The 15,680-nt window shown below is 39.0% G+C and overlaps 1 protein-coding gene across 1 annotated transcript; it reads left to right on the forward strand.

The window, feature by feature from the left end:
* The first annotated feature begins 1,306 nt into the window (after positions 1 to 1,306).
* herpud1 (homocysteine-inducible, endoplasmic reticulum stress-inducible, ubiquitin-like domain member 1) lies at positions 1,307 to 14,583 on the forward strand. Its single transcript, XM_044357112.1, has 8 exons — positions 1,307 to 1,734; positions 3,143 to 3,220; positions 3,814 to 3,891; positions 4,934 to 5,142; positions 6,261 to 6,371; positions 6,518 to 6,889; positions 12,271 to 12,385; positions 12,572 to 14,583. The coding sequence occupies exons 1-8, from the start codon at positions 1,582 to 1,584 to the stop codon at positions 12,758 to 12,760; spliced, it is 1,305 nt and encodes a 434-aa protein (XP_044213047.1). The 5' UTR covers positions 1,307 to 1,581; the 3' UTR covers positions 12,761 to 14,583.
* Positions 14,584 to 15,680: the final 1,097 nt, after the last annotated feature.

Below are 15,680 nucleotides of genomic sequence, written 5' to 3' on the forward strand. Positions count from 1 at the left end.
CTACAGTCTAATGTTTGAGCACCACACTGTGCAGAATGATGGATGTGCAGAGTTTGACACTAAAAGGATGTTTTCACATTCATCTGCTGACAGTGGAAAGTTTCTCTGTGCTCACTGAAAAAACAGTTTTAAGGGGTGGGCCTGGGAACAACTATGTGTGACATTACAAATAGTTTGGAGGCTAATCCTTGTGCAATATGCAATTTACACAAGTGTGATGTGGAAACTTGAAGCCTCCAGTGCACAAACACTGAGAATAAACTTTACAGTGAGGTAGGAGACATCTTGTGGCCAACAGTTAACTTTTAACTTTTGCAATGGAAAGTATTTCATATCCTGAAATTTCTAATGAGGGAGATGGAGTAGATGTAGATGTAGATGAGTAGAGCAGGCAAAATGGCACCAGAGTGGACAAACTTCAAGTTCAAGTTATCTGTCATATACATTTAAAAAGTACATGTGTACATTCAAATGCAATGAAATGCATCTGCCCTGGCTCTCTCAGCCCTTTAAACTATATATAAATAAGAAATAAATAAAAACAAAAACGATAAGTAAGAAATCCCACAAATAATAAATCACTGTGAGTTATGTAAGTGCTTACTGTTCAGTAAACTAACCGCCTGGGGGTATAAACAGTCTCTGAGGCAGCTGATCCGTGCTCTGATGTTCTGTAGGCGTTTTCCTGAGGGAAGGAATGAGAACAGACCATGTGCTGAGTGGCCTCCATAATACTTAAGGCCTTCCTCCTGCAGCAGCAGGTGTAAATGTCCTGAATCTGTGGCAGTAATGTTCCTGTGATATTTGAAGCTGTTTTTTACTGTCCTCCTCAGTTGTTTGTGGTCTTGCTCAGTCAGATTGCCAAACCAAATCAGTATGCCTCCAGTAAGGATGCTCTCTATGGTAGCCTGGTGGAAAGTGACATTCTATATTTTTAAGGCATCTCAGAAAGTAGCAGTAGTCTTGTTGTGCCTTCTTAACGACACAACTGGTGTTTAGAGACCAGGAGAGGGAGTCTGAGATCTGAATGCCTAAGAATCTGAAGTTATTCACAATTTCAACAGTGACATCGTTAATGTAAACTAGTGGCTGAGCAGTTTTGGACTTCCTCAAATCAACAATTATCTCCTATTTTTCTCAGTATTTAGGGAGAGGTTGTTGTCTTGAAACCATATGGATAGGTCCCTCACCTCCTGCCTATAGGTGCTCTCATTGTTGTCATATTCTTCTTCATCTTCTTGATAGACGATCTTTGTATAGGTATTTAACAATTGCGCGTGCTCACATGACGACCAGTCCCCGAGCCTCCACGTCTGAGCACGAGATGACTGTAGCCAATCAGGGGCGGCCACAGAGTGTTTGGCAACAACGTTCCTCCTCGCTAAAGTCCCGTATGATAGCAAGCACAGACACTTCGAGACGAGTTTCTCCTCTGACGGGACAGTCCGTTTCGGTTTTTCTCTTCTCTGTGAACATTTGTCGCTGAAAGACTCTGGTTTCATTTTGACGAGTATAGTTGTAGCGAGTGAACAGTATTATCATACACGCGAGACGAAAAACGACAGAGACAGAGAGTGTAAAATGGATGTGGGTAATTCTCAACAAAAGACGCTTACTCTTCTCATAAAAACGCCCAACCAGGCACAGGAAGACCAAACCGTCGATGGCGTCTATCTGAACTGGACTGTAAAGGACCTAAAAACACATCTGTCGGCTGTCTACCCAACCAAACCGGTGAGTTATGAGACAGATAGTTACCTAGCTGGCTAATGTTAGCTGTGTTATGTTATTGTCTGGCTTCTTTGCGTTTCTGAGTGACCAGTAGAAATTAAACTGTCACACAAAACCTACACAGCAACTATCATGGGATTTTGAATTTGTTCTAGTGAGTCCCAAAGAAGGACCATTTATATAACTGTGTCCCCCTCATAAACAGACAGAACGATAGTGTGGAGGAAGTTTACACACAGGTGTAACTATTCTTCTTTTTCCCACCAGGTATTAGACTTGCAGGAATATCTAACTCTAACTTCTTGTATAAAGCATGTCTGTCGGGTTGTCCTGCTTGGATGCTGCTTGATGATGAAAAAAAGTTTGAGTGGCAGAATAAGCTGCACCCATTCAAATGTGAGTCAGCCAACCAAGTTCCTGAAATCGTTAAGATCCTTTCCAGACATGTATTAAGATATAAAAATATTCTGCTTGGAACAATAATGTGTGTCTGGTATAGAATTTCCACAAAAAGTGTAATTACCACTTTAAAATTCTTAACATGGTGAAAGCAAAACACATTTTTGAGTGGAGGGGGACTTGAATCTTTGACGCATGTGTGGCTGTAAAGTTTCACTCCTCTCTGGAAGACTGAAGCCTTGAAGGCACAGTGTCCATCCAGACTGAAGCTGAGATGACAGACGGATGACCAGAGAGGAGGATGTGTGTTTCAGTGGGAAGCTGGTGATGCAGATGGAAGCTGTGATAAATAAAATATCAGAAAAAAGTCACTTCTTGTTAAAGTTAGCTCACTATTTCCAACTAACTGATGATTAATAGATACGGTAAATAATCAGTAGTTGCAGCTCTAGTGTACAGGATCCCATTTTGTGTGAAGAGCAATGTAGCAGACAGTCAATCAGGAACCTACTTGATGCAAATCATTGTGTAGTTTTGACTGGTTTATGGACAGCGAGTGTATAAAGGACAGCAAAGACCAAAAGCTGTATACAACTGTCACATTCATACCTGTATGTTATCACCCAAGAAAATAACTGATCATTGTGGCAGTTATTGGTTTATTATAAACTTTTAAATTCTTAGTATTTTATACTCAATACTTTCTTAAAGATAAATTATGTTCTTATGTGAATAATGTGTCTTTAATACTGTTTCTTGTCTTTAAAACCTTGAAAACAGCCTTGGTGTATGTATAGTATGACTTGTGGTATATAAATACACTGGCCTTGCCATTTGGAAAGAAACACTGTTTCATGTTTTAAGATTTGTACCCAAAAAGACAGGCACAGGCAGTATAAAACATTCCTCAAGGTTCATCTGCAGGAGCATCACCAAACTGCTGTTCAGATAAAATTTGGTCATTCAGTCAGCACACTCATGTCAAGGTTTTCTTCTTGTTTGTTTACTTCAGGCTGTGAGTGACCAGAGGCTGATCTATGCTGGTAAACTGCTGCCTGACCATCTGCACATTAAAGATCTCTTCAGACAGGTATGTGTTAGACTGCAAGTGCACATGGCTATGCCTACAAACAGTACTTTGCCACTCTTTGTAGAGAATGAGAACACACTTAACCTCACAAGTTGATTATATGCAGCCATTAAACTGGCGTCAAACTGGCTGGAGAAGTTGAACTTCTCTCACCATCATTTTGCCTGATAATAAATGGCAGACAGAAGGATTTCCATGGCATGTGAAAGGGTTGTTGTTCTGTTCAAAACCAGTACAGTGTAATATTTCATGTTTCTGGTTCCTGCTTTTTGTGTGTGAATCCCAGCAGAGGCTGATATTACTGGAGATGAGATAGGACCAGCTGTGAGACATTTCCACCACTGAAAAACATCCACAGTCCTCAAAAGGCTATCAACCAAACCATCTGTTGTGTTTAGATGTCAGACTGACCTGCTATTGTTGTCACTGGGAGAGCAACGTTGTTGTTTTAAGCTTTTGTAGTGACTTATATCATACTCAGTCTAACACGTTCAATAGCTTTAATCCTGTTTGCTGCACTACTCTGGCTTGAATGTATCCATGTGTTTCAGCACATGGCTTCTCTAATCAAACCTTTATCTCTGCTTTCTCAGACGGACTCCATTCCCACACTGCACCTGGTGTTTGCAGTTAGGAATGTACCCCAAGGACCACTGGGAGCTAGACCAAAGGTGAGAAGTGATAATGTTTTCTCATATTTTATGTAATCTCATTTAACTGCTCATATTAAACTTCCCTCAGAACCTGGGTAGTATTTGCACAAAATATGTTTTATTGAAACTGCTTCACAGGAAATTCAGTGGGTAGATTTGACATTATATGTGTTAAATTAATGTCATAAATTGTCATGATCATGACCCCTTCTATAATCAGGTCACCTGGTGGGATCTCTGGTCTAATGACATGCAAAGTATTACAGGAGTGTTTTTTTTTTTCTCTTAACCCGCAGTGACGGGGTCAATGAAACAGATGAGTGTTCAGTGAAACTCCTGTTGGTTTTATTTTTAACTTGTAAGCAAAGCAGCTGGTTTCAGTGTGAGCTCCAGTCAGCAGTGTTTATCCATTGTTTGTTAGCTTTAAATCATATTCACCTTCCCTATGTGCAGTTTACCTGTGTATCCCAAATAAAGTCAAATATCTAACTTCAAACGAGTTGAAATATTATAAATGCAATTCCTACACCTTGTTTTTACTATGTAATGATATAATGTGGCTGTGTGCCACTTATAGATGAATCCAGATCAGGGTTAGCAGTATAATATACACTCCATCTGCTTTGGTTCAAACATTTCTGAATGTAAACTCAGGAATCTGTCAACAAACAGGTTTTTGCTAATCTATGATCAAGTGTGAGACCCAAATCAGCTTTTTGAGGAATCAAGAGGAGCTTCAGCTATTTCTCATAAGTCAGACTCGGGGACTGACAGGTGCGCCTCATTACCATCCCACCACAGAGCGGAACCGTTTCACTTCAGCTGGCGTCTTTCAGAAGTCAGTGACAGATATGAGATCAAAAGTTAAGCTAAAGATAACTCGCTCCTTCTATTACTGCAAAATCTTCAAGTGGTTGCACATCCTAAGAGTAAAAACGCATCTCTACAAACTTGTCTTGTTATCGTAGATTTGCTGTAGTGATGAGTGATAGATGTTGCTCAAATTTTAAACAATTCCAAACTCTCCTTGTTTTCTTTGTTTGTTTGTTTGTTTTTTCAGACCAATGAGACAGAACAGCCACATCCCTCCAGTCCAAGGCCTATGTCAGCCTCTGCTTCACCCAGCAGCTCCTCCACAGCCCAGACTCCCAGCACACCAGAGCTGAGGCAGAGGAGGCAGATGTCTTCAACTTCAGCTGCCACACCAGCTCACACACAGACCCCAGCATCCCCTCCAGGAAGTCCTACGTGGCCTGCTGCTGCTGCAGTGTAAGCCAAAGTGGAAGAAATTGTTTGTCTGTTGAAGTTTATTTAAAGCTTCAATAACAATGACCAGACATCATTTTCAGCAGTTTGGGTGTGTTCAGTGAAAACAGCAAAAAACCTGCATGAAATCAAATTTGACTAACTTAAGACTGGATCATATCATCCCGGTCAGAGTTCCAGATTTGGTCATTTAAACTTGTAGTCTCATAAAACCCTTTAAAAATGAATCATCAATTTGAATCATCAAGTTTGAAGCAAGGCTGTTTTTTTAGTTCCTGAAAAGTTCACTTTTCGGAGATACAACCTCTGTTTTAACAACCAAATCATATTCAGTGTTCCCCTTGACAAGTAAATGTCCCATCTTCCAGTCATATATAATGTTAATAAAGCCCTCACTGAGTTCCCTTCTGCACTTCCCCTCGGTGGAATCCCTGGCACCATTTTGAGTGACATTTCATTATTTTAGGGTCACATATTACCCAGAACGCCTTGTAATCTGATATTATATAATGATGATATATATACTGTTAAGTATCAGTAAACTTAATTCCTCAAAAAGTAGTTTTAACCATAATTTATTATCATCAATTATTAGACCTTGTCAAGCTCGAGTGTGTTTCATTTTCAAACCGTCGCTCTGCAAGTCGCCACATCACCAAGCACCAAGGGGAAGTGAAAGAGGGCATGACGAATGATTCTAGAAACACATCATTGATTTGCACCCAGGAAGATGCTTCAGCTTAACAGAAACATTTTATTAGCAATTTGAGGGGAAAATCTCTGCATTGCCATTTTCTGACTAGTAGTACGGCTGCAATTTAAATTGCAATTATTTTCTCAAAATGAAATTGAGACCTGTGTTCGTAGTCTATATAATGTTAAACAAGATGCGTTTTTATCATATGATGTGCTGTGAAGTTTAACAGCAGGATCCCCACATAGCGTGAGGCGATGAATAGAGTCCCCTCTGATAACTAGAGAAGTGTAAATAAAGAAACATGTGTGTCATCTTTCGTTGTTATTTCTCTGCACTGTTTATCACATAACTTTCACTTCATACTGGCATTGGATGAATGTAAGTGTTGAACAGTTGTTAACAGTCCCTCTGTTTCTCCCTGCAGGCCTGGAGCACCACAGATGACCCAACCAGCCTTTCCTAACTACTCCCTTTACAGCCCTCAGCAGCTGCTGTGGCTCCAGCATGTCTACGCTAGACAGTATTACATGCAATAGTGAGTTTCAGTTCACACTTTGTACTTTTTTGTTACTGGTATGAGCGCTCTCTTTATCTTTGTAATCTCATTGTGGTAGTGAGGCTTGTGCGTATATCCGTCTGATTTCTCATATTCTTGATGTCTGTCTTGTTTTCCGATAATAGTCATGCAGCTTTGGCAGCAGCAGGCACCACTCCCTCGGCACCAGCTGCCACCGTTGGCCAGTACCCTCCTGTTCCCGCCCACCAGGTACCTGTCCCAGCCCCCTTAGCCAATCAGAACCCCATCGACAACCTGCCAGCAAATCAGAACCCAGCGCAGGATGGCGCCTTCATCAACCCTGGGGCGGCCAACCAGAACATGCGGATGAACGCACAGGGCGGGCCCGTAATGGAGGACGAGGAGGACGTGGAGCGGGATTGGCTGGACTGGTTGTATTCCGCCGCAAGATTTGGCGTCCTGCTCATGATCGTGTACTTCAACTCCAACCTGAGTCGATTTCTGCTGGTGATGAGCACCCTCCTCCTCATGTACCTGTAAGTCCAGTCTGCTCAAACAACTATGATGCTTTACATTTCACACTCCCTCTATGTACAGAACTTAATACTCTGTCTTGTGACATCCTTGTCTAAGCAAATAAGCTATGGTTTGTTAAAGGAAGCGAGCAGATGTGTAGAGTAAACACACTCATACTTAACAGTCTGTTCCTTTGCTGCAGACTCTAAACAGGGAAAACAGGTTTAGTGTATAACACCAAAGATTTCAGGTTCCGTGACATGATTTCACTTCCTGTAACTCTGGGTCGGTTACTATGGGAGCTTATTCTGTGAAGCTAACTTGCTTTCTGGCAACAAACACTGAGTTTCTCACACAGTGATACAGTCCATATCAAAGTGCATTCATTTGGGAGATCAAAATCCCAGTTGGATATTAGTGTGTCACACAGGGACTATCTTTACTAACGTTCCAATTTTTATGCATTCATCAGCATCAGTCATTTCTTTGAAACACGATCTCTGTCCTCACATTCAAATACTCTTGTTTTTCTTTGGAAGTGTTTTTGTTTTTTTAATGTGACAGCACGCACATTAAGATTTCGGTCAGGTTGTCAGAAGAGTTGCGCACTGAAATGTTTATTGCACATAACTTTAGTATTCTGTGTTTAAATATAAACAAAAAACATGGCGCGTTACACACATAAGACACTGATCAATGAGTAATCATCTCATTGTCATGGTGTGACTTATCACATCATATAAGAGATTATATGTCAATGTTTCAGAGTGAGCAGGTTTGTGGTGCAACTAAAAAAAACTTTAAAACTGGACTAAAGGTAGTTTAAATGTGATTTTTTTGTTTGTTTGTTTTTAAATAGGCTGCGTATAGTCTTAATATGTTTTAACAGTATTTCAGTGAAAATTTACTACACATTGAAATATAGCCATTGAATACTATTGAGACAAATTATTATTATTTCACAAAATCCCATAAATTATTATTCAAAGCAGAGTATTTTTATCCATCTTAAATCGTGACAGATGGGGATCTTTAAACTTGCTTTCTGAACAGACCTCAGCTTCTGTGCTGTTGTGCGTTGAGCACTTCGCTGTAATCTTCAAGCTTATCAGACCCTTTCATCCAAAAGCCCTTCAAAAGCAAGGGCAAGCCCTCAATATGCCACATTAATAATTTAAAACAACTCAAGGGTCTAAAGGAGGTTTTTTTGAGTTGTCCAGGAAAGGCTGCACTCTGATGACTGTATATATGTAGAGCTCAGCCTGCAGGATACAAACCTTTGAAACTAGATGAAAGTAAATGCAAATGAAGTATCTTTGGGTAAAATATAACTAAACAATGAATGGATTAATTGAAAAATGTGTTGATATATAACAATGATTGTTTGTTGCAGTAACAGTAAGAGAATTTGATTTGTATGATAAACCATATCATTGTGGTTGAGTATCTCAGCTTGTTGTTTGACTTTCCACCTGTGCGACTCAGCAGGATGTGGTTACTCACTTCCTTAAAGAAGTTCTTATTCAAATTACCCAAAAAGCCTGTAAACAAGGAAGAAAACGTATTCATTCACAAGCTTCCCAAGATCTAATATAATTTGTTGAAAGGTAGGTCATTTTCAACTTTTAATTGCATTTACTTGTCCTGAATTCAAGCTAAAACAACATGATCAAGGGCAAACCTCCACTGTTTGGTAACCAAGGGGAGGAGATCCTGCCGCCACCCTTGAATAACAGCTGCTAAAGTAACACAGAGCATACAGAGCACTTTCCACTTCCCTCCTTATCAAAGCACAGTTTGTCCAGGCCTGGCACTGATCCTGGAATATCCTGAGAATTTTAAATTAGATTTTTTTTAATATGAAGTGTCTGCACATTTTCTGGGGATGCTTGGGAATATATGCAGATTTTACAACTTCACGGAGCGAGACATGACAGCAGACCTATAATCAAGTCAGTCAAATTCAGTAAAGTGCCACTGTTTAAACTCACCAACACTTACTGGAACTGGAGCATTTTATAAAATGTCAGATCCCAGTAAAGAATGTTTTTTTGAATTTACCAGAGTCTAAGGTGACATATTAGAATTGCTTGTTTTATCTGACCAGCAAGATATTCAGTTTACTGTCATATATGATAAAGAAAAGCAGAAAATCTTCACATTTGAGAAGCTGGAAGCATCAAATGTTTGACATTTTTGCTTGAAAACTAACAGTTATCAAAATAGTCACTGATTAATTTTCTATTGATTTACTACTTAACTAATTGTATTGTTTTAGCTCTATACAGCAGTATTCTTATGTTTTTTGTGTTAATTTGCTTGTTAGTTTTTATCCCCATCAGAGTATGTTTAATGCAATAATCAGCAGGTATTTTGTCAAAAGAAGCCTTTCTATGCAGTTTATTTGGCCTTTATTACTATTAATTAGTCAATAACACATTTATTTATTGAACACCAGTCTCATGGAAAGTTGACATGCTATCTGACAGTTGTCACAGAAAATTTAGCTTCTGTAACTGAATAATATTTAATATATATAATATTTAAATACCAGAACTAGGATTCGACAGTTTCAAAGATAATGATTGATGGTGATCATATAATCTGAATTCTTGTCAATCTTGCAGTTTCCATCCACTCTGTCTTGATAAGTTGAACTGACCTAACATGAGGATGTGTATTTAGTTCATTTTCTATGTCTTGGTGTCACTGTTGTTCCAGATGAAGGTAATTATCATAAGTTAGTTAATTCATTCATATGGCCTACTGTACTGACAGTAACACAGTCAGTTGCCATGGCAAGTCGCAGCTCATGTTCAGGTGACACAGTTGAAATGAGTCAAAGTTGGCAACAGAGTCCATCTGACAGCCTGCTACACAACATCAACACTGCTGTTATCATCAGGTCAGGCCATCTTGTTCCTTTCCTTCACATGTCAGAGTCTCACACTCTGCTGTTACATAACCTTCAACCCCCTGCACACACACACACACACACACACATACTTTCATACTTATTCCATTCATCTGCCAAGGATTAAATGAATTTAGAAGCATACAGAAGGTATTGCTGAGACTCTTTCTCTGAGAGAGAGAGAGAAAAATGTGGAAAAAATGTAATGTGAGAAATTAAATTGACTGTAACTGCTAGATATGAAAGAGTGGAAAGGTGTGTTTGTGTCCAAAGGACGCAGCCTGACCCATTGATGGCACATAACACTCAGTATGCATTTGATTAATGATTACTCATCAGCAACAATGGAAAGGTTAATGTTAAGAAACATAAACAGCAGAGGTCTCTTTCAGTCCTCCTCCCTCACTCTCACTCTCCTCATCTGTCAGTCAATCAACCTTTCATAATCCCTCTCTCCTCAGCTTGACAACTTGCTCTCTGAATGTACACTGGATGTTAGTCGTCATCATTTCAACACATTGCACCAGTTAGTAGTGACAAAGCAAACCAAGAAGTTAAGAACTGTACATCTAGAAGGGATTTGGAAAAAGACAATATGTTTTCAAGCTGGCAAATCATAAAAAAAGTCAGACCAGATGCAAATTACAGTATTTATTCAAACAGTTTAAGGCCACAGAACAGAAAATGTGGCTCAACAAAGCACATCAATATCAGAAAAAGTTACACGTCTCTTCACTCAGATAGCAAAAACAAGTGGTAAGATATGAACACCAAAATATGAATATAAATTATACAATACAAAAATGTCGACAAATCTCAACATGCAGTTATGTAAACTCACTCTAATCAATGTAAACCCGCTGTACCCTGACAGACACCAGCTGGTGAACATAGTGAAGCATTTAGCAGCTAAAGAGCCAGATATGTTACTACTGGTGGGTGAAGACCAAAAGAAATTTAGAGGGCCAGGAACATGACTTTATATGAATAGGGTGCTTTTCATTTGGCTAAGTTATGCTTCCTCCTTCCATCCTCGCTCCTCCATCCTCTGGCTGTGACCCCGAAATCATTCTGCCTCCGCCATCATGGAGGATCTTCCAGTCCCTTATATGTACCTCAGAGGAGACGAGGAGCGATGAGGCTCCTGTAGGAGCTCAGAGTGACAAACCACAGGTGTATCCTATGAGGAAATTTTTTACCACAACACCCCTTTGATCAAATGTCTTTATTGATTGGTCAGCTGATCTAACGGAACAGTAAACAGTCAGGCTGTTGTCGGATGTACGATAGTAATATTAATATAGGTGATTGTAATACAGCAGATCAGGAAAACTACCTGTGGAAAAGGAATGAAAGCACCAAGATATACTAAGAAATGAAAATCAATAAAAAAACACTCTTGAAACTTTATTTTTTCTTCATAAGCCAAAAGCCTTTATTCTTTTCCATTTCAAGTAGGCCTATGTCTCAGCTCCTTCAGGAATATGACGTCACACAGCTGTCCGTCTCCTATAAATTCATCCTGAGCCTGACTAAACTAAAATAAGCCAAACTAAATAAGCTATATTTTATTTAAACATGTTCTGTGGGCTGCAGCTGTTCTTATTGCTCCTTTATGTCGGTTCCGTTCTTTCAGTAATTAACAGGTTTAAATTGTCTGTAGCAAGGAGACACGTTAGCCAAATGAAAAGCATCCATACTAGTATTACTAGATGTCTGCAGGATATGTAAATAGACAACTGTCTGCCATATCAACTTTACAAGATGATTATATATCAGTGTTGTGTTTACACTATGTTACGCTGCCACAGAGTGGACAAACTACCAGTGAATGCAGGTTAACTAAAACATATAAATATGCAGTTATGTGACTTACCATAGAGTAACACAAATCTCACACAAATGCAGACAAACCTTTTTATAACACCATTGATTCCGTCATATGTTGTAGTCTTCAGTAGAAGCATCGTGTGCTGTACACAGAAAGGTAGTTTCTAGTTTGGTACTAATGTCATCATCAAGGAGACAATTCAACATGCTCAGTTTGGTTGTAGCTGCTAAATGAGCTGTAACAGTTTCTATTAAACGGTGCTATTGAGCTCTAGACTGCTTACTGGAAAGCTCCACTAACTAACTTTGTGCACTGGTGACCCCAAGTGTTAGAGAGAGTGCTATTCATTGTTTGGGTGACATGAGTTTTACAGATTGACATAACTTCCTATCAGCGTGTAGTCATGTAGAGGAAATAAAGCTTTGCCTCAGTTTTGGTATTACAAGCTTTAGTTTATCTTTTAAAGAAGCACTCGCCTCAAAAGTTAGTGCATGGGTTTTAATTTAAAGCTGGTTGATAACTTAAAAACCTAAGAACATCTTTTGGAGATCTTCAGAACTTGCTCATCACTGTTCACATGGCATTAAGTCTTTTTTTTCGTTTGTTTTTACATGGGTATTAAATTATTTGTGTTTTTCTGTTTTTCTGCTCTACAGACACACTACTGGCTGGTTTCCCTTCAGAAGGCGAGCACAGGTCCAAGGACCCAACCACCTGCAGCCCCCAGAGGACCAGCACAACCAGCAGAATGAGAACAGGAACCCAAATCCTGTAAGAAAACCATCTCCCAGATTTAACCTAAGACCTTTACCTTGAATCGTTTAACTTTTAAGTCAAAGGCTTGTTTTGCAAAGCCTTCATAAGTCCCCTAGTATGCTCAGTAGGCCTCTCTCAGTTAATTTCTTTGAAATTTTGTACTTGTTTCTGAAGAAACACTTTTGTGTCCTGTCTCTTCAGGCCGAAGAGCTTGCTGACAGACAAGGGGAGGAGCCTGCTGCAGCAGCAGAGGAAGCAGACGGACAAGGACCAATGACAGCAGTTTTAGTGCCTCCTCACAGGGTGTCAGTCATGTGGACGGCCTGGGTTTTCTTCAAAACTTTCTTCTCCTCTCTCATACCCGAGGCTCCTCAGGGTATGGCCAACTGATCAACTCGGACAGACAATTGATAGAGACAGCAGACTCTATTTTTCTTATTCAGTGAGGAACAATAATCTATGGAGATGTTTTCAGTCACACTTGAAAAGTTGGTGGAAGGAAAAGGAAGATGTCTGCCGCTGCCCACTCAAGAATGAACAAAACATATTCATGTTCATATCAACAGGACTGGAACCACCCTGTTGAAACAGAATCTGGGACAGCAGTGCTAAGAGGTCCAGATGTATCCAAGCAACACTGCTGTCTTTTTTTTTTTTTTTATCTTCTTAAAACAACAATAGACAGGTTTAACACTGGCAAAGTAAAGCCACGATAGACCGTTGAATTGCCAAAAATGTGGACTGGATGCAGAAGTCAAGAAGGATCAGAAACATCAAACAACTTTTAAGCAAAAATAAATTAGAAAAACTATCCCAGCTCTCCATCTGACAAAATGTCTACCAGTTTGTAAGACAAGCAGCCACCTAGATAGTTTCTTTATCCATGAAACAACAGTAGGTGGCAGCTGAGGGTAAAACAATTATCCTGAGTGTACACTGGTGGCAGTTTTGTGCCTAAATTATTCTTCCTCTGAGGAAATGTATGACCATGGACATTCTGATCCCTTAGGATTCAAAATCAGTTTGTCTTGAGTTTTCACATTGAAAATCCATCATGAGCCCCGTTCAGTTTGAATGAAAATCCACACACAGACAGAACTCAGTACTGTATGTTATTGCTATCTGTATCTGATTTGTTTTTGTTTTTTTGTCCAGGCCATGAAGATTTGAATCTTATCTTTTTGTTGCTTGTAACATTCAAATTATTTTGGCCTTTACTTGCTTACATACCATCACTGTAGCGAACACTGAACAGCCTTTATACCAGCAGAAACTTCCAGCACAGATACTAGATGAGGTTTCTTAAGCAGTTCTGTTGTGGGTGGATTTTCCTGTTATGTGTTTCAGGCGATGGTGATTGTGACCAAATATACAAATTCGACTGTTTCACTCTGCTTCAGTCATTGGGTACGTTCTCTGTAAAATAGTGATGTTGGCCCAATAAAAAAAAAAAGTTTTGTAAATATACTGTATGTACACAAAGCACTTTACAACATGTGTCTTAAGCAAGCTTCTTAATATATAAATGGGTCATGGTTTATTATTAAATAATATTGGTACCTAAAGGCCTCAAGTTTAAATTTCAAGTCAAGTCTAAAACCTCATTAAAACAACATAGGTAAAGGTCAAATCAGTAATATTTGAATTATAGTAAATTTTAAAAAAAAGTTATTTATAATGTCAAATAGTATATTTAGAATATTTATGGAGTTAACTTCTTCTCAGCTGGCTCTGTATTGTTCAGACGTTGTCTTTGCACACAGGGAATACCTTCTTTTACCATGTTATATCATCACAAGTCATCAGAGTTATGCAGTTATGTGACTAGAGGCCCTAGCTCTTGTTTTATTGAAATGTATTAACTTTAATCTGTGCATCTTTTATTGATCTATAGAAGGTTTTACTGTCAAATGTCTGCTTATTATACAACTTAAAGTAAACAAGTGAAACAGCTCTTCCTGTCAGCCAATAGATTTCATGTACTGCATTAGCCCTGATTTATTATATATCAACTCTCTGATTCCCTCGGGGAATGAGAATAGTTTGAGACACTGTGTATAATTGTACAATAATTTTTAATGTTAGGACCTTGAATTTCTTTTTTGGTTTTGTTTGTCTTACTGTATGAATTGCTTATTAATGGATGCTGTAGAATGACGAGTGTGTTGAAGGAGACTTGCAATAATGAGATGCAATAAATATTCTTAACATCACCCTTCCCCAGCATGATGTACGTATGTATGAGTTTGACACTAGAAGGCTGTTTTCACATTCACCTGCTGAAAGTAGAAAGTTTCTCTGAGCTCATTGAAAATCTAATTTTAAGTGGCGGGTCTACAAGCAGGATTTGTGACATCACAAATAGTTTGGAAGCTAATCCTGGTCCAGTATTCAACTTACACAAGTGTGATGTGGAAACTTGAAGCCTCCAGTGCACAAACACTGACATCTTATGCCCAGCAGTTAAACTTCTGAAACGAAATACATTTGCACATTCATAGATTCAGGAATTTTTTATGAGGGGGAAGGAGTACATGTTATTTTAAGGGTTTTAACTCGTCAGGTCAACATAGGTTGTGCTGTGTCATGATACATTTTTGACCATGTGTACGTGCTCTAGTTGCACTGGCCCCACTGCAAATTCAAAGAGTTTGTTACATATAGTTAATTTCATCACTGTATCTGCAGGACTCTCCAGTGTTTATGAATGTTCTTAGCTTTTCAGGTATTTGGTCATAAACCGAAGTGAAGTCAAGTCATTTTTATTTATATAGTGCCAAATCATAACAGAAGTTATCTCAGGGCACTTTTCACATAGAGCAGGTCTAGACCATACTCTTTAATTTACAGAGACCCAACATTCCCGCATGAGCAAGCACTTGGTGACAGCGGCAAGGAATGTATTGTACAAATTAAAAGTTTGACCTGATTCCACTACGTGAAAGAGAGAGAAACATGGATAGATTTTCTTTTGTCATCCTGCATGAGGTTCATATAAATATGAATTGAGTGAGATGTGCTGTTTTTAGTGTAGATGAAGCTTGTTATGGTTTGCACTTCAAGCATGTGTTTTCAAGTATTTTCGTAGAATATGTTTTCATTACTTTGAAGGGGTTACTCTAGTTCATCAGTGCACACTGTACAGATCAATTGACCGACCACAACGTGGTGCTCACAATGACTGTAAGTGCAGAGCCCCTGTCAGTTTTGTCCAGTAACTCTTCCAGTGAAGTTTATTCAAACAAGACGACTGTCCTGCGGCTGTTTATTTTATACTTGCATGTAATGTTTACATTTGTTTTCTTCTCCA

Source organism: Thunnus albacares, chromosome 7 (assembly GCF_914725855.1).
Source record: "Thunnus albacares chromosome 7, fThuAlb1.1, whole genome shotgun sequence".
NCBI classification, from domain to species: Eukaryota; Metazoa; Chordata; class Actinopteri; order Scombriformes; family Scombridae; genus Thunnus; species Thunnus albacares.